Source organism: Mugil cephalus, chromosome 15, assembly GCF_022458985.1.
Source record: "Mugil cephalus isolate CIBA_MC_2020 chromosome 15, CIBA_Mcephalus_1.1, whole genome shotgun sequence".
In the NCBI taxonomy this organism is placed as follows: domain Eukaryota; kingdom Metazoa; phylum Chordata; class Actinopteri; order Mugiliformes; family Mugilidae; genus Mugil; species Mugil cephalus.
Window position 1 is genome coordinate 11,113,920 of NC_061784.1, and position 22,467 is coordinate 11,136,386.

At 41.5% G+C, this 22,467-nt stretch overlaps 1 protein-coding gene across 4 annotated transcripts in view; it reads left to right on the forward strand.

Annotated features, from left to right (window-relative positions):
- Nucleotides 1–22,467, forward strand: part of grik1a (glutamate receptor, ionotropic, kainate 1a) — a 32,066-nt gene that overhangs the window by 3,692 nt on the left and 5,907 nt on the right. For 2 of the 4 annotated variants that reach the window (XM_047607337.1, XM_047607338.1), the window contains exons 2-14: nt 6,234–6,401; nt 7,417–7,674; nt 9,099–9,280; nt 10,678–10,731; nt 10,856–11,026; nt 11,287–11,430; nt 13,599–13,706; nt 13,990–14,034; nt 17,258–17,374; nt 17,696–17,899; nt 18,527–18,750; nt 19,360–19,478; nt 21,094–21,311. In XM_047607337.1, the coding sequence (XP_047463293.1) occupies nt 6,234–6,401; nt 7,417–7,674; nt 9,099–9,280; nt 10,678–10,731; nt 10,856–11,026; nt 11,287–11,430; nt 13,599–13,706; nt 13,990–14,034; nt 17,258–17,374; nt 17,696–17,899; nt 18,527–18,750; nt 19,360–19,478; nt 21,094–21,311 (2,012 nt within the window). The remainder of the gene's footprint in view (nt 1–6,233; nt 6,402–7,416; nt 7,675–9,098; nt 9,281–10,677; nt 10,732–10,855; nt 11,027–11,286; nt 11,431–13,598; nt 13,707–13,989; nt 14,035–17,257; nt 17,375–17,695; nt 17,900–18,526; nt 18,751–19,359; nt 19,479–21,093; nt 21,312–22,467) is intronic. The other 2 variants (XM_047607339.1, XM_047607340.1) reach the window with 1 other exon arrangement.

Sequence of the window (22,467 nt, forward strand, 5' to 3'; positions counted from 1 at the left end):
GCAGATTGAGTTCAGGATGATGAGTGAAACAGAGCCACTTCTGAGTTCTTCTTTTCGTTGACGGTGTCATCGGCGTCTGTTCAATTTGTGACGACTTTAGAAGTTGAAAATACTTGACATGATTGCAACTAGGGTATTGGCAAGGACTTCACGATACGATGCATTATTGCGATATTATGATATTGTGATATATTGCAATATTCCACATAGTCGACTGAGAAATTGCATATATGTACATGAGACAACAGTGATAATTCATTGGACAAACTGAGTCAAAAAACAGATGATCCATTCGTAATTTATTACACTTGTACAGAAAAGTTGGTGGTGGAGGTGTGAAACTTTTCTGTTTAAAATCGATATTGTATCGGAAGAAAAAATATCGCAATATATTGCCATATCGATATTTTTTCCCACCCCTAATTGCAACTGAACGCAAACGAATTTCATGTTAGAAAACCTATCAAAAAATGTCAACCCACAACCAATTATTTCTTTTGTTTCTCAGAAGTTCAGTTGTAATGCAACAAAAGCATCAGATTATTACATAGCAGTCGCTTTTAAATATGCTAAAACGTTTTAGTGGATGCTGAATATCTTAACATCTTTGCTTAATTAGTAATGTGATCAGTTTCCAGACATAAGTTTTCAGTGATAAAATTATTCTTTTTGTGCATCCTAAATATCCTAAAGTGCACTCTTGATGCAGCACATGATGCTTTTCAGAGTCTCCGTGTCCTTTTGCTGCAGTTATTAGTGTCTGCCCCTGTTCAGTCTCTACATCCCTGATTGCATTTATACCTTGTTTGGCCATTTGTACAGCTCCCTTGATTCGCTGTTGAGAACAAATTGTTTCCTGTGTTTTTTCTCTCAGCCACAACAATGGGGTGTAGTGAAATGTTTGACACCTGGGACCCCTTTCCTACTCTCCCAGATGCATTTCCTCCTGCCTGTAACACATAACCTGTCCAAAATGCATGGAAATCCGTTTTTCCACGGGAGGCAATGATGGCTCTAGTTTCTGTCACCTTGAACTAAAGGGAGAACTTGTCGGGCTCGTTGTTCTTTCAGGGCTGTTTCACATCTCAGGTGGCAGCTGGATGTGTAAGCGCTCTCCGCTGAAAGGCAGTGCTTAATAAAACATGACTCTGCAATAATATGCTTTTTGGGTGATCGCCATCCGAAGGTCAAACCAAGTTGAACGTTTGAAAATATGCAAAGTATGCTGGTATGATAATTAGGAATTGAAAAACCTGCAAGCTGATGTACCCGTATTATAAATTAATCATTACATTTTGAATCAGTAGTTTGTAAATCCAGTTTTTATATTTTTTTCATGTGACAGCCCAAACAATCTAGTACATATACATAGTCAACACATATTAAAGCTACAACTCACAGTGTTTGTCTTGCCCTTCTACAGTCTAATACGATGTGGATTTTCTTGTGTTAGAGCTCTCCAATGAGTAGAAGCAACACTGATGGGGATCTGTGTTTTTAATTGCTTTATTTTTTTTTTAGATTGTAACCCTTCCTTTGGGCTCAGTTTTTTCCAAAAGTGGAATCATCAGCAACTTTTCTTCAACTCTTCCTGCGTTCATTATTCCTAACCCCCAGAGATGGTGAATTCATCATTTCATTTTTGCCTCTTGTTTCTTTGCAGTGGGTTCTGCCAGAGATGGGGAATTCACAGAACCTTTGTTACATCCATAACTCTCCCTCTAACACCATTCTCCGAGTTGGAGAGCTATCCCGTGTTACATTTGCTCCCTTCCTCGTCTCTGGCAAACAACGCCAGAGCTAAAACTCTGAAAAATACTGAGAGATTCACTTACTGCTGATCAGCTTAATTAGCACTGTGTAAACTTGGTTGGCAAGGCTTTGAATGTCGCATTATTAGCCTGGAAGCAAAACCAGCTTCCATGCCTACGATTTTTTTTTTGTGGCAAAAAGTTTGTCTGGAACACCTCCGCTTGGATCTGATTAGGCACCGGAAAAGATCTGCCAGGCCAATCAAACCTTTTGTCCAAGCTTCACGCCGTGATGGACAGAACAGGAACGGTCACTTGAGATCCGAATTTGTTTACAAGGAGAAGCGAGCTGTAATAAGCTGATAATGATAATTCTCCTAATAATTTTATAAATAAAATAAAGAAAGCACCAATCTTGACTTTCTGGAGTGTTATTCTTCTTTTTGTATGACAAGGGATCATAAAACATACATAAATAGCACCGGTATTGGATAAACCTTAATTACCTCTGAGGAAAATAGGTTTTATGTTTACTGTCATCCTCAATTTAGCCATAATGAGCTGGTCTGTGTTTTAAGCCACCTCTTGAGTGTGCTTGTATTTTATGCACATAAAATCTACCTGCAAAAAACCCCAGGCACATATTAATAAGCGTTTATCGAGTCCTGCGCGGCCTCTGAAACTTTTTTCCATTTTATATGCCAGATGGACGTGTTGAATTACTCTTCATTATTTGGGGGCTAAGTGAATGCTTTTAGTGCTCTGTGTTACATTAATTCATTTGCGAGGGGGAAAAATGTCTGCATTTCAATGACTGCAGCAGTCAGCAGGGTTCAAGTTGTTCTGCAGGAAGGCTTGACAAATTGCTAATGCAAGGCGTAATTATCTGTGATTAAATAGTGAACTCGAAATGGACAGTGTGAGGTCCTCCGAGCACAGATACCAACATCTTTATCTCTAAGTGTAGAGACTGATCAGGCTTAGGTGGACATATCGCTGCAAATCTCCATTTTGTTTGTCAACTTTTTGTCTTCCTCTCTGAGCGGGGAGATGATGGTTCTCGTGGTTCTAGCGGTTCTTCTTCTGTGCCGACTAATTGATTGCCAGGGAATTTGCCAGGATTTGTTTGGCACAACTCGTAAGACTGCCACCGCGTGAGTTTGAATGTCGTGTGAACACATGAACATCATTGTAGACAAAATCAATATTCCTCAGGCATGCATAGAATACCAAGTAAAGCCCTACAGATAAATCATTCTGTGTTCACACAGCCAGACACAAAGTCAGGCGTGTTTACACTGTGTCTGAGTTTTTGAAAACCTTGACACAGGACAAAGACCGTCTCAGGGTACAGTACTTGACCATTTGGCTGTTTTCACGGCCCACTAAATCAGGACGCCTCAAACGACTGCCTGGATTTTTATCACTGCTTGTTTGTGGAAGTGAGAAAATGGAATGTGCTTCAAAGAGCTGCTTTATACAAATCCCTGAAATATGGTGTCACTCCAAGGTTCATAAAACCAGTGCAGAGCTATTTCACTGGCTTTTTTATAGCCTTTGCATTGTTTTCTCAGACTACTTAAAATCAGAAGATGGAATGCTGAAGTACGGTCCGTAATCTGTCTTGTTTTTTGTGCTTTTGTCAGATAGATATCTTTTTTCAGTCACAACATTATGACCACTGACAGGTGAAGTATAACATCTTGTGACAATTCAATGTTCTGCTGAGAAACTTTTGGACCTGGCATTTGTGTGGATGTTACTTAGACATATACCACCCACCTAGACCAGACCACACATTCTTACCCCATAGCGATGACACTCCTAGATGGCAGGCACACAAACAAAACATGAAGAACAGCATAAGGTGTTGACCTGGCCTCCAAATTCACTAGATCCCAAACTGATTGAACACTGATCAAAGCCTTGCTCTTCAAGCCACTGTAGTGTTCTATAGACAGCCCTAACCGTGGTATTTTTCTAAACCTAGCGAAGCGGCTGAAAACAGTGCCACAAAATGAGCTAAAAATAATAAAATAAAACAAACTAATGGTGCCACATGCTCAGGTGTTAAACCCGAGTCTCAAGGGTGAGAAGTCTTTGTGTGAGTTAAGCTACGTTTCCGCAAGTTCCTTTTTATGGATTAAACAGACAATGCACATCTTTGTGCTATCGTACGTTTTTCCTCTATTAAGGTTAGATTTAGGCTATTGTGCTAAGCTAAGCTAACAGCTGCTGACTTTGAGGTCACCACCAGTATTGTGTACAGACGTGGGGCTGATAGCAATTTTCTGGATACATGTTTACCCCAATTCTTCACTTAATTTGAAGTTTGATTTCCTTTTTTTAAAAGAAGGAAAGTTTTGCAGAAAATGTCCAACAACAGTCCTACATCTCAACGCTGGTGCCACATACAGTAATTGTTTGAATGTGCAGAAATCAGGGCTGCAAAAAACATCTGAAAAAACTGCACACGCATTACACGGTGAGCTGCATTATGAGCCATAAAAGTCTATTGATTGAAACTAAGGGAATGCTGATGCAGTGCGAGTGCTTGACACAGTGCAATTTATTTCACAACATGCGGCCCTGCGTCTTTGCACTTGAATGACACTAAATGTTGTCATTCAGAAGTTAAGAGAATTATAGGTTACAATACTAAAAGCCTGTGCCATCATTTTCTCACTGCAAAGAGTCTGGAGAAGGAGAGGAAACCTTAATGAACTTCCCCTGGACACTCAGGAAACAGCCCTGAAGAACTTCAACACTCACAATTAGTCGCCCATTTTTTTATTTTTTCTTCCTCCTGCCCCTGTCCGTCGACTCGTCCTACAAAAACCTGCTTTGAACCTCAACAAAGAAAACTCTTAAAGTGTCTTTATTTCCTGCTCTTTCACACTGAGGGAGCAATTACGCTACATCCATTTCATCTGCCCTTTGAATCCACACTTCACATCTTCTGCGCCGCTGATGACAGGATGTTGATGAGGGGTTTGAAGGCAATTTTCAGAAGTCCGTCTGTTCGGCATTGTTTCTTCACAGGCTGCTGACAGCTGGTCCGCGCAGTTGAGAGTTGCATGTGGCCTTGGTCCCCTCACTGTAAAAGTGAGAGCAGTGGAGGTGCAATTCCCTTCGCATCGGAAACTTCTTCCCTCTTTGAGAAGTGTTTTTTACTTAATGCCTGCGGGGAAATCAGGATTCTTCATCTTCAGGCAGTTAATATTCGTTTGTATGCAGTTTGAATTTCAAACTGATCCACAGCTCCTATACAATTTGGGCTAAAGCAAAGAAACTACAAATATTATCTTTTATCAATGGCACAGTGTAATGTATTTTTGGCTTTGTGAATGAAAGAGATTTGCTTTGCATAATAACGACTTTATTAGAAAGGAACTTCATTTACACCAGGCTGGTCTAATTTTAGATTGCTGCAGATTATCCACCTGTCTTACAAATAAACATGATTGTTGCTGTTCATGTAGATGCTGATAATGAAATGAAATCTGTGATTTGTCTTGTGTAACGTGATCTGCACAATGTCAGTTATATAATACAGTAACATTTTCTAATAAGATGATGCTTGTACACTTTCTCTGATGACTTTTGGGTTGTGAGGTTGCAAACCACATAAAAAATCCCTCTATTCTTTATGAGTTGTGATTATTATAATAATAATAATAGTGTCTAGCAAATTGGATTTTTTAAGACACCAAGTATAATTCCTGCCGGTGGCTTTTAATGTATCTGTAAAGCATTAAATCACGTAATAATCAACGGTGCTTGTCCAACAAAAGGCCACGATTCGTACTGATGTCTAGATTTTCAGCTTTATGTCTCCTCCTCCACCGACATTGTCACGAAATCGTAGAACACCGTGAAAACTATAAGTAAAAGAGAGAGCAAAAACGAGTGAGTCCATAAGTCCATTGAAGCTAATGCTAACACAATGTAAACAAATAAACACATGAAGATAGATAAACCAAAAGCACAATTACTTGTGCCTCTTGAACACAGTGTCAATAGCTCTGACCATGTACCATGACTTCCCGCTTCTTCTTCTGACCCACAATCCCACAGTTCATCCTCACTAGACCAGGGTCATGCGGCCACACACTTTCAAATTAAAATGTCCTCACATGAAGCTTTTTAAATCACAAGTGAAATCATTTAGCATTACATTGTCCTGATATCAACTTATTTATAAATGTAAGCCCCTTTTAATTCTATTATTTATTGTCATGAATTTATGTCTATTTATTTACCCTTTTAAACACTTCATGATCTTAAATCTATTTTGTGTTTGTAACATGGGAAATACAAATTTAATCAATGAAATCTGCCTCACAGACAGTTTTGGTGCTATTATTGGGAAGTGGCTCCTATAATATTCAAAAAACAGATGATTATGTATTTGTGTTTGTGATCGTTCGGCCCTGACTTTAATTCTGTCCTGCTGTGTCTCTCCTCCACGTCCATGTTCAGGTGGTATTTTTGAGACGCGGGAGAGCGAGTTAGTGAGTATGGACGAGCTGGCTTTCAAGTTCGCTGTGAATAACATCAACCGCAACAAGACCCTGATTCCCAACATCACCCTCACCTACGACATTCAGAGGATCAACCTCTTTGATGGCTTCGAGGCTTCCAGGAGAGGTAGGAAATTGCTTCAAGACCCGTTTTTACTGTAAGTGATGACAACAAAATCCCCTATAATTAATATGACCATATCAGAAAGTGCTCTGAAATCACTGGCGAGTCCAGAATAAATCAAATGAGAACATGGTGACACTCAGTTGTTGTACTTACCAGGGTTTAATTCCTGGCTGCACTCGGTGGCCTCTGTCCACTTTGGTCCCAGGATCAGTTTTTCGGTTCGGCAACTTCTAAAAATTAGTTCCAGGTCTTTTACCCTGTTGGTGATGCATCCCCCCACACAGCCGCTTTGATGCATTCTTCACTCTTTACCCGACACAGCTGACAGGAAGACACCTTCACGCAATACAAAATCGATGATAGTTGATGATTGTGCTATTAGAGCATACAAAATCATCAATTTAACCGTACCCCTTCAGTGAACATGCTTAATTTAGCATACAGTCGCCTCACTGTGGAGGGCCTCACAGAGTTCACAGGTGATCTTTGATAAACTGGTGATGTTTGAAAAGCACTGGGTGCCATTTAAGGACGAGAATGTCTAATTGTAAGGGTGCAGATTGCTACCAACGGAATACCAATCCCTCGCCCCTGCCTTTCAAGAGTGTTCCTGCCACTTCAGTGTGAATATGTGGAAGGATCTCTAGGGCCTGAGTTTGCTTTGTCTGTTCTGGGATAATGATGAAACGTGGCCGTGCATCATGGCGGACTCTGGAGGGAGAGGGCCCACTCCCCATTAAGATCCGAAAGACTCTTTCTAAGCCAACAAAAACACTGCATAGCTATGAATATTTCTGCTATATCCTGCTAAATCTTATTGGACCTCTGAAAGCATTTATTATTGTTTTGAAGCTTTTAACCAACATGTTGCTTTCTTTGTTTTTATTCTGAAACAGAGGCATATTGTCAGGAAATAGCTTCCGTTCCACAAATCCAAATTGTTCTTTTAAATGATTTCACTCGTTTCAACTTCAAGTGAAGGATATTATCACCTAACATCTTTTTTTCTCACCAGTGTGCGACCAGCTGGCTCTTGGGGTGGTCGCTGTGTTCGGCCCTTCTCACAGCTCCTCGGTTAGCGCCGTTCAGTCCATCTGTAACGCCCTGGAAGTCCCTCACATACAAACTCGCTGGAAGCACCCGTCGGTGGACAACAAAGACACCTTCTTCATCAACCTGTACCCTGAGTACACCGCCATCGCCAGGGCCATCCTGGACGTGGTCACATTCTTCAAATGGAGGAAGCTGACCGTGGTCTACGAGGACAGCACAGGTACGTGGGTGTGTTCGGATTCCTGGTGAAAGCTTCAAAACGGGCGCGCAAATGGATTATGTCATGCATTGAAATGGACAGAGTTAATGCGAGATGAGTAGTCAACCCTTGAAAAATGCTGAAATATACAAAATATGCACAACCACACTAGTAGTGTAATATTATGGGAGGATAGGTTGTTAATAGATTATATAAATTTGTTAACTTATTTTGACAAATACACCGATCAGCCAAAACATTAAAACCACTAAAAAAAGAGGTAATTAACCATCTTGTGACAGTGCTATGTTCTGCTGGGAAACTTTTGGACCTGGCATTCATGTGGATGTTACTTAGACATGTACCCGACACCTACCCCACAGTAATGATACTCCTAGATGGCAGCAGCCATCCCCAGCAGGTCCAGAGTCCACTAAGAAGGTCTGGGTTCAAATCTGACTGGGGCCTTTCTGTTTTCTCCCATGTCTGAAGACATGCTTAATTTGTGATTCTAAATTGGCCTTAGGTGTCAGTATGAATGGTTGTCTATTTATATTAGCCCTATGATAGACTGGCGACCTGTCCAGGGTGTACCCTGCATGTCACTCAATGTCAGCTGGGAAAAGGCTCCAGACCCCGTGCGACCCAAGTGAGAATGAGCAGTTAGAGAACATGAGATGAGAGATGACACATGGGCCTGAAAATATACAACAATAATTGACTGAAAACCCTTTAGCTTATTATTTTTTTTCACGCTGCAATTCCGAGTATCACCCTTAAAACTGCATGACATTTAAAAGTCAAGAACAGAGACTGAGAAGGGGTCAAAAGGGCTGGCGTGTGTGTTTTCTGGACCTTACAATATATTCATACTGTATGTCATGCCTATAATTACAAAATACAATTCTAGCTGCCTCAGTCTCTTCCTTCATGCTGGCCAGTGAACCCAATCTGTGACAGGGCACCAGGGCCTCATATCAAACGGCTGCCAATATCCTGTTCAGACTGCACGGACCCAAACCACAACACAGATGGCCTAAAATACGGTGGTTTGCGAAGTCCCTGTCCCACGGTCCAGGCAACGTGACATTGTTTTCTGTTAAATGTCACACTTCATAGATTTTTTTAACACGTTACTTTCAGCCAGAAATGTAACATGTACACACCTGCCTAATGGAAGACTGTTGTGCACACACATATAAAATGTATATAGAATACAAGAAAGTCACACAAGAAAGTGTGCGGTGTGTTCAGCCAAAACAAAAGATGTGTGACTACTGTTTGAAAAGAAAGATGAAGGTGCAGGAAGGAGAGAATAGTGATCACCTCATTCAGTTAAGGGGTGGAAGTGGTCTTGAGAAAGATGCTGAAAATACAAACATGATTTGACTTGACTTGTGGCCATCTCAAGAAAGAAGGTATAATTTTCTTATTTACTTTTTTAGGTCTCATGCGAATGCAGGAGTTGATCAAAGCTCCGGCGAAGTTCAACTTGAAGATCAAGATCCGCCAGCTCACCCCGGGTTATCAAGACGCCCGGCCGCTGCTCAAGGAACTGAAAAAAGACAAGGAGTTTTTTATTATCTTCGACTGCTCCTATCGCATGGCTGGAGAGCTCCTTAAGCAGGTCTGTAGAGAGACGTATATACGGTTCTTTTCAACGGACTTGTCTCCTGTTTCGCACGTTTATGCGTCCTTTGAGGGCAACACATCTGATGAGGCTTCGAAGACGATGCCTTTTTACGTCCCCGACAATCATATGAAACCTATTTAGTGCGTTCGCTAAGGCTTCTCTTGTGTTTTGAATGATCGCAATTAAAGGATATAAAATAGAGATAGTTGTTGACTCTTCAGGATGACGTGATATTTCCCTGGCCTGTAGTCTAATGTCCATTACATATATGTTTTAATACAAAGCTCATTTAACGCAGACGGCGATGTAGCTGATGATTTCTGAAATTGAAAAGCAAACATCGTTTTCTGATCTCTTGGATCTTTCTCAGTTTTTGTTCATGTTGTTTTCATCTTCATCGCCTCATTTATTCACCAGTTGTGCATGAAACTTGCAAAAGGACAAAAGGCAAAAGTTTAACCTCCTGAGACCTGAGCTTCTATTTGGTATGCATTTTTTGGGAAAACTAGGCATCATTTTTGAACAGGAAGTAGAATTTGGAAGAAAAAAAAACTATGTCCTCATTTGTTGACAATGGGATTGTTTCATTATTTAAATTATAAAGAAGTCACCAATGTGTGACATATATGTGTGAATATAAAACTCTTTATTTTAATACCTGGACATGGTTGAGCAAAGACAGAATTGCAAACAATAAAGACCCAGTGTCCTCAAACTTTGCATGTTATATCAAACTAGAAACGTCAATAAGCATGAATAAATAAGTTTTAACCTTCGCTACCACTAGATGGCAGAACTAAAGCATCCACTAATGAGGACAGTGGGTTTAAATGAAGCAAAGTAAGCTGCAATAAAACCTAAAAATGAACGTCCCCATATGAGGACGCAGGATATAGCAGTTACCCTAGGCAACAACTATTTTCCCCCGGGGTCCACACAAAATAAAAATATATACAATATAACATAAAATAAAATCAGAAGAAATCATAATCCAATCCAATTAGAAAGATGTCCAGGATGAAAATAAACAACCAAAAAATATTCCCTCACCACTCCATGGATAGACTCTCTCCTATACACTTCAATATTCACATACACTTACACACAAATATCACCCCAACATGGTGCGCTATAAACTATAATCCACAGTTTCTACTCTTAGTGTCTGTTATTGCGATAGATAAGGTGGTCCAAACTGTCATAGCTCTGTATATAAGTGATTTCTTCAGTGCATTAGAATTTGGTGTAGGCAGAGCAATACAGTAAGATAAAATATATGACACATTTGATGCATCAGTGATCTGGAGAAATGACTCCAGCTGCAGGACTGGATAACTGGTGACGGCGTGACATTTTCTGCTATTATAATATTTCGCCTTTTGACGTTGCAGCTTTCATCAATGGGAATGATGACAGAGTACTACCACTTTTTCTTCACGACTTTGGTGAGTCAGAAAAATGCACAGCTGCATTCGTTTTGTCTGAGATGCCAGACAAAGTTAATCTGAGCTAAATGCATCCTAACTCCCACCCTGCTCCCCGTCTCCTCTCTCCTCTCTCCCGTTGCAGGACCTGTTCGCTCTGGATTTGGAGCCGTATCGCTACAGCGGAGTCAACATGACGGGCTTCAGGCTGCTGAACATTGACGACCCGTGGGTAGCTTCTACGATGGACAAGTGGGCCATGGAAAGACTTCAGGGTCCCAAACAGGAGAGCGGCTTGATGGATGGAGTCATGACTGTAAGACGCGTGTTGTTCTGTTTCGTGACAGACAGCTGCTCTGCTGAAAGCCAGTGATGCGCATTTGTATGCTGCATTCATGTAACCCTAAACCTGTAAATATTTGACGGAGCTGTATTTCAGAACAGGAAAAAGAAAATGTAGTTTCATATCATAACCACAAGAGTTGGTTTCTTATTTCAGCTGTTTACAACCAATGTTTATTTGCTTTTGAGTTTAGGGAAAAAAAAAAAAAACATCTCTCGCTCCGTCTTCTGCAGACAGACGCAGCCCTGCTGTACGACGCAGTGTTCATGGTTGCCGTCGCGTCCCAGCGTGCCACACAGATGACCGTCAGCTCCCTGCAGTGTCACCGCCACAAACCCTGGCGCTTCGGGCCGCGCTTCATGAACATTTTCAAAGAGGTCAGTGTCGTGCCAGGTCTCCGACTGCTCCAGCGGGACCAAAAACCCTGGAATATCACCGGCGTGACTTGAGCAAATCCCGTTGCCTTTGACTTGACCAACATGCATTTTTGATGATGAGCTTTGGTGCGTTTTTGAATGTCCTTAATGAGATCCTTCAAAGTTGCCTCAGTTTAAGCGAAACATAAAACGACCCAAAAGTGGATGTGTGATCAAGTGATATAATATTTCATAGGTCCCTTCTGACAGGCCACGCTTTGCCTGTGAAACCACACAACATGAAAATACACGGTATTTATGTACTTATAAGTTGAAAGCATGTGGCCCTGCCTGACTGTCAGACTGGATGCCTACAGACAGAAATGAGGCCTTTGATGCATGAGTGTTTTGATCTCTTAAGTCTTAAATCCACCAGAGGACGGTTGCCTGCCATGGAGAGGGAACATTATCACTCACATTTTCCTCTTCATGCCTCCCCCCGCCCTCCTTCCTCCTCGTTTTCTTAGCATCTTAGTGCCTCTCTTCTCTTTCAGCGGCCTGTTTTGTTTGACGCTGTCCGTCCTTTGAAGCGTCCGTCCTCCTGCGCTATTCATCACTCGATAATGGCCCCTTTGATAGCAAGAACCGGTCATTTTTATTCCACAACACTCAATTAAAAATATTTCTGACAAGAGCGCACAGAATGTGAGGACGCATCCTTTCCTTTCGGGAGCTGAAATTAAACCCTGGCCGCTATAACACCGCATGTTCTCTCTCTCATCTGTTTGTAGTACAATACAATAGTGAGTGTGTTTTTTTGGACAAAACTGACTGATTTCTGTTTTTGCATTGGCAGAGACACCTTTGTCCAAAAAAATAAAATAAAATAAACTGTCAATAGGATCAGAGTACGGACTTTAAATATTGACTTCTTCAAATGAACATTTCTAAGGATTTCAGCTTATTGAAGTTAAGAATTACGTCAAAACATCAACTGTGCAGGAGGAACATAAAATTTAACTGTTCTTGTGCTGCAGTATGTCTGTATTTTGACTTCAAATGTAGAAAATTCTTTTAAAAATATGCCACTGGTTCGGCTGAAGGAAACACTCAGTCAATGCAAAATTGAGGTCTGTGACCACAATCAGCAGCGGTATGTTTGGAAATAAATTGTCATGTATAGAGTTTGGATGGGGGGAAAAAAAAAATGATGCAGTCATACTGCAGCACAAAAAAATTATCTTCCTCCTGTGTAGTTTTTGTTGTGAATTACTCACCACCTTGAATAAGGAATGCACATTTGAGAAAAACCTGCTTGCATTCTTAGAAAAAGATGGTGAGGGCTAAGAAGGACATGATCCGAAGGAATCATCCGACGCTGGCCTCAAACTCAACTGCGCACCTCTCGGGGGGGGGGCACGAGCCGTGGCTACAGAACGACTCTTTTCCCTTTCCCGACAAATCTGTGGTTTGATTTCAAACCTGCTGCGCCTTCGAGACATCCTAAAGTATCCCAGAACTTGATTTTGCGCGGTGCAATTAAAAGACCATCAAATAAAAATGAACGGCATTAGCATTTGAAGGCTCGTTTTTTTGGTGTGCGTTTTGCTGCAGCGGGTTTAGTTTCTGCTTTTCGCCTTGAAATGTTTGCCTCGTAAAAGCTGTGCGTCCGTGCACATGTACGCACAGCACCCTCTGTAGCAGTTATTCACACGTGTGTGAGATATCATTCAAAAATATAAAGTATGCATGTGCAGAAACTAAGGACATAAAAGTGTTGAAACATCGTTTTAAATAATAATAGGCTGATATGTGTGTAGCAACGTGTAGCATTAACAATCCCTTGGAACATTTCCATGTATAAGGTCCATGTGTGTTTATATGAATCTCATAATAATAGCTTTGCTCCAGTTAATGGCATTTTGCGTTGCGTTATACCAACTCAAATGAACTGTAACGATGAACATGAACATCATCTTTCATGCATTTTGAGACTGTAGCACAAAACAAACTGTAGACATCTTCTAGTATCCGGTGAGTCCTCTGTCAACACAAGCCTCCCTCTTCACTGCTGCTCTCAGGAGTTTGTTCCACATTTTCAATGAGGCTCTTCAGACACGCACACACTTGAGGAACTCGGATGGTCTCCCACATCTTCCCCCCTCTTTTTTTCTCTTTTTTTTTTGTAGGCACAGTGGGATGGACTGACCGGACACATTGTTCTTAATAAGACAGATGGCCTGAGGAGAGACTTTGATTTGGACATCATCAGCCTCAAAGAGGACGGCACTGCCAGGGTGAGCACAGAGGCCTGGAACGGCCAATTACACCACACTCACGCTGCTTCCACGCCGGCTGATTCATTCCATTAAGGTGCGTGCGTTTGTGTGCGTGAAAGACGGAAGCGAGCGAGAGCGAAGGAGGGCGCTGCAGAGATTTAGCTTTGTATAATCCATCCACACCATTTATTATTTAGCTTAGATTTGTCCAGTCATGAATAAGTACAACGCTGCAAAGACTGATTTTTTTTTTTTTTCTTTCTGCGCTGTCTGTGCTTTGTGTTGCCCTCTTCGTAAAAAGGGCTTTGTGGACGGTGGAAGTCGCCTCACAAAAAGGTGGATCAAGGTTTGTGCCGGTTTGTGCCCCGCTTGGCTGTTGTTTTCCGCCTCCTCCCCTTCTTCTCACTCGATATGCCACGCACCTTTCCTGCTCCTTGCCTTGTCAACCCTGTTTCTCTTCACTGGTTTTGTGTACAGCAGTGCCACGTGTTTGACATTTCAGTTTTCAGCCTGTTCGGGCTCAGGGCGTTGCTTCCGACACTTGAGGAAAGTTTTCCAGCGGCTGTTAAAGCAAAATATTAAATTCATTAAACTGCGACGGTTAAAACTGTTACACGCTAGTTATAGTTCCATTAGGGGCGAAAAGTGAGTCCTGCAATTTCACTGTCGTGCCATTCGGTTCTCACAGCTGGCGCTGGCAAGTAACAAGAAAGAACGAAGCAAATATATCCTGCAGATCCTATACTTTTTCATCGACTTGTCACATTTCTGCTTAATGTGCCTTCGCTATTGGACTGCCTTTTTAATTTCATGGAACTCATGCAGGCCGGTGGGATTTAATTGCAGTCAAGGGGGATCCAGTTAGCAGAGGAGAAGACAGCTTAAGTCTCGCTTCAAGACTTCCTACAAGAAAATTTTCTTCGCTGGTCTTTGCAGATTTGGGCCAGTGCGCAATTTAAATCTCACTCCGGTGCGTTTCTTAAATCAACTTCTTGATATCCAATTTTGGGAACAAATTTACACAGCTGATAGCTCTGCCCTTGTAAGTTTTGCGTGGATATTATAAATAGAAAAGCTGTCTTTACTTTAGTCACCCGCCTATCACCTTGGAGGCGGCGACTTGGCGATTGAAAGAACAAATGGTGAATTAATTCATCCTCTTAAACACAGTTTATTGTCAGAGGGTCGCTAAGTTCTTCCTTTCTGTCTGCCTCAGCTGTCAGACAGACAGGTCTGTAGGCAGGCAGCGGCTGTCAAGGTGCAGAAGCAGTGATTTATGCTGTAATTTTAAATCCTTTCAGTACTTTCAGCTCTCAGAAAGCCTTCCCTCAGAGGAAATACCACTATATGGTAAGCACATCACTTAAAGCGGCCGACTTTTATGGTCATGAAAAATGAATTATCAGTCCGTTGCAGTCCTGTTAGTTCTTGAGCACTGGAGTTTTATGTGCTCTCTGAGGAGGATGAGGAGACTAAACAAAGTGAACGTCTCCTTCCTGAGAAATAAAAATATTTTCTCTTAAAGTTGTTCACCCCCCCACCTCCCTCCTCCCTCCTCTGCCCCGGCTTAGCACGTCTCCACTGTGAGGTAACGGTTTTCCAGAGCGATTTGGTTCTGGATGAGGATGAGCCTCAGGATTCATAGATAACATTTTACTTTCAGCACATGAGAGAGGATCCCTGTCAGTTTTTGCTGCACACTTTGTTGTTGGGAGCTGCTCTGGTATGCAAGATAAATTTGCAAAGCTATACACGGTAAACACACAACTTGGGGTCGTAAAAGATGATGACTGTATGCGGCACGGTTGTCCTATAGGTCGTATCTTAGCGTTAATTTCATTGACTCCAGACTGAAATGTTTCCAAAAATGCCCCTGTCCGACAACATTTAACGCAAGCTTTATTATGTGAAACCATGTCTGAGAGCAATACACCCTCCAAAAAAATATTGTCCTCACTCAGTCCATTCGTCTTTGAGATTGAGGACAATGCAATTAATTAAACCCAACCCAATTCGCAGTGCTCTTCATCTGCAGTGTCCAGAGATAAGACAGATTTATGGACTCCTGCGCAAAGTGGACCCTCGCAAAAGTGCCACGGTGGAGATATAGAGCGCTTCTAGCGAGGTCAGAAGTGAGCCACATATTCCATCTGTCTGACTGAGTTAACAGACTAAGATAGAACGTAATGAAGAGAGCAAAGCGCGTTATCTTTTGGAATAGGTAATCCCACACAGCCCCTTTCCGAAAAAGCAAATTATGAAAAATAAGACTGTGGCCTCTGCGCTGCTCGGTTCAATGAGGAGTACTGATGCGTTCACCGCTGCTCGTCTTCCTATGCATGGACAGGCCATTGTTTTTGAACAAAAATACCCAAATGCTTTTCTTTTTTTTTTCTTTTTTTTTTTTTTGTTGAACAAAGGGAACCGCCAGAAGAGGATGGCTTTTTCTCTGTCACTTGCTTTGGTCCTATTATGAAGCGGGATAATTTAATACCCTTAACTTTGTTGCGTCACTGTCACAAGCTCCCTTGACCTTTGCTTGGCTTTTGAGCAGTAACTGGATTTGAGTGGGTCACAATCCAGCTGCCAGACGCCTGTTCTGATCTGATAACTGTCTGGATTATATGGCCTGGCCCGATGGACACTCTCACAGTTACATGCTGTCCACACTGCTGATTTCTCTTTCACCAAGTAGAGCCGTAACTAGTGATTATTTTCATTCATATTTAATCTATGTGTTGTTAAGATATGATTTATTATTAAGAAAATGGCAGAAAAGTATGTTTTTCCTTGTTTGACCTAATGTCGAAGACAATTTTATTATCAGTTAAGCAGCAAATTAATAACATTATAATAAGCAGTAATGTGGAAAAAAAATATATTTATGAAGTTATCAAAGAAAATGTGAAATCCCAAATAATAAGTTGTTCTGAATAAAGTCTTCATACTTGTTGTGAGACACATGTTTGTTTGAAGGCTGCACTCTATGTTCAGCACCTGCACAACGGCAGCAAATAGATTGGTTTACTCCAGAAGAGAACAACTGAAAGCTTTTACTTGACTTGTACAGTTCCGAGCCAACTTCTTCATTGTCATCTTCACTGTACATTAGATGACGTTTTCAGCACTTTGCCCAGAATCATCAGAGCGAGGCTGAGAAATGTTGTAGAGAAGCAAATGGAGCGAAAGGTTGGAAAAGGAGACACGAGTGTTGAGTCTTTTAACCTTTGCGCTTCTTCTTCCTCTTCTTTTTTTTTCATTTTTACATTTGCCGAATCAGAAGATATGATTAATATGCAGTGTGTTGGAGCAGGTTTCCTGCTTGTGTGTAGCAACTGTGCTTTCCTGTTAACACTCGGAGACCAATTAACCTCGTTTCTAAAAGAGAAAATACATAATGAGCTGATTTCCCTTTCACAGCACAGGTGGTAATTGGGACTAATAATACAAATACGGATTTAATTCAGCGAATTTAATCAGATTCACATACAAAAAAAACTACAAAAGCAGATCTTTCTTTTTTGAGCAATTGTGATTCAGTAAATCTGAATCTCTGTTTGCCTTTCCAGATTGCTGTGTGGAACTCGTACCGGGGGATGAACCTGACGGAGAAGTCCAACCGAGACAAGAATAACAATGTGACAGACTCTCTGGCTAACAGGACTCTTATTGTCACCACGATACTGGTGAGGAGGAAGGTTAAACAGAGGACAGCATAGGGAGGTGCATGTGAGATGTGGAGAGTGCAGATATGAGGGACAATAGAGGAGAACACAATGAGAAGGAAACAAGGAGAAGAAGAGGCCGCTGAGCTGAGTTTCACTACTTTGTCCGATTATCACATCGAGCCTCAAACAGAGAGGAGAACAAAGCAGGTTCTCATTCAACACCAATTCAAGGAGACTGACTGTTATACAACTACAAATCCAGCTTCCTTTCACCTGGCAAAAAGAATCAGCCGAATATTTTAAATCTAACAGTGTTTTTATTTATTTATTTGTGCGCAGGAAAACCCATATGTGATGGTGAGAAAGTCGGACAAGGAGCTGATCGGGAATGATCGCTTCGAGGGCTACTGTCTGGACCTTTTAAAGGAGCTCTCCAACATCTTGGGTTTTACGTATGAAGTCAGGCTTGTGGCTGATGGGAAGTACGGAGCCCAGAATGACAAGGGAGAGTGGAACGGGATGGTCCGGGAGTTAATCGACCACGTGAGTGAGCGGGTTACAAGTGTGCTGCCGTTAAGAATCCGCATCTATTCGTGTGTTTTGACTGAGGTTTGACGCGATCACGTGAAACAAATACTACACATCAGATAAAGTACATGGGGTACGGGGAACGGGTTTTGAAGTGGACAAAATTGCTGCTTAACGGTGTGAGACATGCATTGTGTGAAATAGAACAAAGAATATGGTGGTCATTATTTGACCAAACACTCGAATTATGCACCAAAGCTTTTCTGCAGTTGGAAACCACAAAGAATATCATCCATCATCTGTTACTGCTTGTCCTCTGGATGGTCGTGGGGGAGCTGGAGCCTATCCCAGCTGTCATTGAGTGAGAGTGGGGTATTTCTGGAAAAGACCACCAGAGCACTGTGACGCCCCAATCACACAATACCAAACATAGATACAATTATACCAAATTATATTTTAAATGGAAAACAAATAGTAGGTACTCAATAAGAAACCATTTCATAAGACCAATATCAGATCCAAACTATGCCACATTTCAGCGTTATTCTACCCTCCCTCAGACAAAACAGTGAGGTTGAACCTTTACAATACCTATTTTATTTGCAGTTTCTCAACCTATTTTCTGCAACCCGGTCTTTCCAGGTTGCAGATCTCGCTGTGGCTCCCTTGACCATCACCTATGTCAGGGAGAAAGTCATCGACTTCTCCAAGCCCTTCATGACCTTGGGCATCAGCATTCTGTACCGGAAACCTAACGGCACCAATCCGGGCGTGTTCTCCTTCCTTAATCCCCTGTCTCCGGACATCTGGATGTACGTGCTGCTAGCCTGCACTGGAGTCAGCTGTGTGCTGTTTGTGATTGCCAGGTAAGAGGGTGGATTGATGTTGTTATGTTGTCATCCCGTCATGCATCATGTCGTGATGTGATAACATGATGTAGGATGGGACCCTAACCTTAATGTGTGACTGCTTGCTGTCCACAGTCCACGTCAGCTTTGCCAATGCAAAGCCAGCTTGCCCTACCTAGAACAATGCACAGAGGTGTCTAGTGCCTGGTGTATCAAATTCACATAACAATCATAAATCATGCATGACAGTATTCCAGCCAATTTTTGCATTTGCATTTGCATAACTGGCCTCAAATACCTAAAATAAAAGAAAAATGCTTTTAGCTGTCAGCCGACAGTTTTGGATTTCATTGTGTCGTGGAGTACGTGGGAGTTCCTACCTTTCTCTCAGATAGAGTGTGAAACATTTTCCAGCGGCTTGCGCTCAGCAAGCCCTAAGTGAGAATCAAAATGTGGAAATCAAGATGAAAAGCCCAGAAAAGCAGTTCAGGCTTCCAGCAGATTCCACTGGAGTGGAACTGGAATAATGGGCGAATGTGAAGTGATATTTGCCTATACCTCACGATTAGCTACAGTGCACTCCTTCCTGTGTAGCTGAATCACCTTCTGTCTTTTATCGTCTTGCAGGTTTACTCCGTACGAGTGGTACAACCCGCATCCATGCAACCCGTCCTCCAGTCTCATACAGAACAATTTCACTTTACTCAACAGTTTCTGGTTTGGCGTTGGAGCTCTCATGCGTCAAGGTATTTAATGGACTCTTAAGGCGACTGAAATGACTACTTCTGTGCATAAGAGCTATGTGAAGATATGGCCGACTTTTGTTATTGCAGATTTTGAGTTTTTAAACATGATAAAATATCATTAACATAAACTGATATATAAATTTATATAAACATCCACTATATGGAACATTTAAACCACCTCCCTAACGTTGTGTAGGTCTCCCTTGTGCTTCCCAACTTGACTGATTAGAGAACCTAGGACTTTGTTCACTCGCATAGCTCTTGACAAATGCATTTGGCTAAAAAAAGCCTCTTTATGCTACACTAACATTCCAGCACCAAACAGCTGACGGACAAGTTCAACAGCAGGTGAATATAAACAGCAAATATTTCCACTTGGGGATGCAGAATAGACCAAATCAGAGTAGGTTTAAAAGGCTGCTACTATCAAAGTCCATGGTATGCTTACTGTAGAGTCGCCTTCCTGCATAAGAAAAGACCCTATTGACTCTATAAACTTCGCTCTAAGCTCTTTAATTCAAAGCATCAATATTCGCCTCCTGTTTTCCCTGAATGCCCCCTCAGCGTGGCCTGGATCCAGTTCCCATGAATTGCAGCCAAACCTTGTTATAAGAATTACGTTGCACTTCATGTGAGACTTGACCCCCCTCAGGGCAGGAGATTTGGGCAGGATCAGTCTGACATGCCTGATTGGACGACCGGCAAATCTACTGACAACATCAGCCCGCACAACAAAGCGCCAGCAGCAAGAAAAATCTGTCAGATGTGTTCAGCTGAGGGTGCATATTTATAATTTAGTTTATTTCGTTTAGCGGTATGTGAAGCTCAGCTCAAACAAGCTCAGACAGGTTTCGCAGCGTTTGTACTGTTATTAAATGAGTTTCAGTGTGCTTTTCCTAATGCAGTATTTGTGGTATGTGAACGTCCGCAGGGTTTCTACTGTTTGGTGGTTCACAGCGACTGTGATCTTCCTGTGAGATGTTTTGGATTTTCCTCTTGGAGCACAGTTAACACTCAGTTTCTCCAAACGGATAGGCACAGATGCATCCAAAGCCATGGAAAAATGGATTCCTCACTTGTGTTTGTCTTTTCCAATCGTTTATTTTCTCTGCGCAAGGAAGGAAAGATTAAACATCATGCTCATTCTGCTTGTCCCTTTAAATCTTTTTATTTATTTTTTTTTTTTTGGTGATATGCTACCTTGTTTTGTTTGCATTAAGCTTTCGGGTTGAGTTATCCCAATTTGGACCAGGTTTGCTTTTTCACATTTCTTTGCACCGTTGCGTAAAAACAAAGTAGTGCCTGGGAAGAACATAAGCACACTGCCTGAAGAAATGCACAATCTATCATTTGGGACAGAGGTCATGGTTCAGGTGGCGCTCTGGTGTGAATCCAAATATAACCCCATGTAAACTCTGCCCTCTCCACCTACACATTGTACACGCTCATCCTTCACATATTAACATTGCAGTTCTATTATACTGATGTTTGCACATACATTCCTGCTTTGTCAACCTTTCTCTAGTCTCTCTGATCCTTAACATCTCTTTTTCGTAAAAACGTCCCCCTTTATGCTTGTTTTTAACCTTTCGTCTCCCTTTGCTTTGGCTTCCAGGCTCTGAGCTGATGCCCAAGGCTCTGTCCACTCGTATAGTTGGGGGCATCTGGTGGTTCTTTACCTTGATCATCATCTCCTCCTACACGGCCAACTTGGCTGCCTTCCTCACTGTGGAACGGATGGACGCCCCCATCGATTCGGCCGACGACCTCGCCAAACAGACCAGGATTGAATATGGGGCAGTGAGGGATGGATCCACTATGACCTTCTTCAAGGTAAACCTGGTGTAGGTTGCTCTTTGTTCCTGTCAATGGAACAGCACGCAACATTGTTTCTTTGAACTTAAACTAAGTGATCATGCTTTCTTTAAAGATCACCTCAAGTTGTTAGGATTTATGTGTTGCACACAGCGGTAAATTTAAACAGTCTTACTTTTGATGCACATGTCAAGTAGTGGAGCCCCTTGTCTTTATATAGTATAATTTTTCATACTAAATCATACAATACAATAGAACTGCACATACCATACACCTGAGAGCAGCAACGTTTTTCAGGCTGAAGACCCCCAAGCTGATGGATTAAATGGGGGACCCCCTACCTCCTATAATATGCTCTATATTTAACTCAGCCTAGTGTTATTTTTAAATCTACATTATTTCATCATTTTGCATTCAATAATAAGCTATTCAAATAATACACGGGTTCAAATATATATTTTTTTTATTTCAAACGTGTGCAACAGGGGGTGGGGCCATGCAACTGCCTAAACATAAATGTACCTAACTGGTGTGCATGTGTATGTGTACATATGTGTGTGACAAATTCAGGTTTCAACATTAAACATACCTGAGATATGTTTAATGAGATGTCTGACCTGCACTGTTAGCTTCTGTTCTGCTACTATTGCAACATGCTTCTGGATTTTCACCTGGGGACTGAACATGCTCTCGGCCTTTAGCTGGCAACTTGACAGTGTGTAATATGCGTGCTGATTGGCTCAGCAGCTATAGGGGCGGGGCCTACTGTGTACAGGAGGCTTAGATTGACAGGTCTCGACTACTGTGGTGATGTATGTGAAACAGTGCGCTGTTGAGACAGCTCCTGTATCGATGAATGAGTGAAGTGGCCACTGAAAGATGACATCTTCTGCCTCCATTTGTCCCTTTACTTGAATATGTTGGATTCATGTTAATGTTTATTTAAACTTGTGCGAGAAATTTGAAAAAAAAAAAAAAAAAAAATATAAAATAATATAAATAAAAATATAAAAATAAATATAAAAATATATATGTATATATACATATATATTTATATATAAAGGTCTAATCAACCAAAGATTTTGTGAATTTTAGCACATAATAATTCGCAGCACATAAAAAAAGCTGCAGCTTGTAAAAGTATATATATATATATATAAAATGTAATTATATT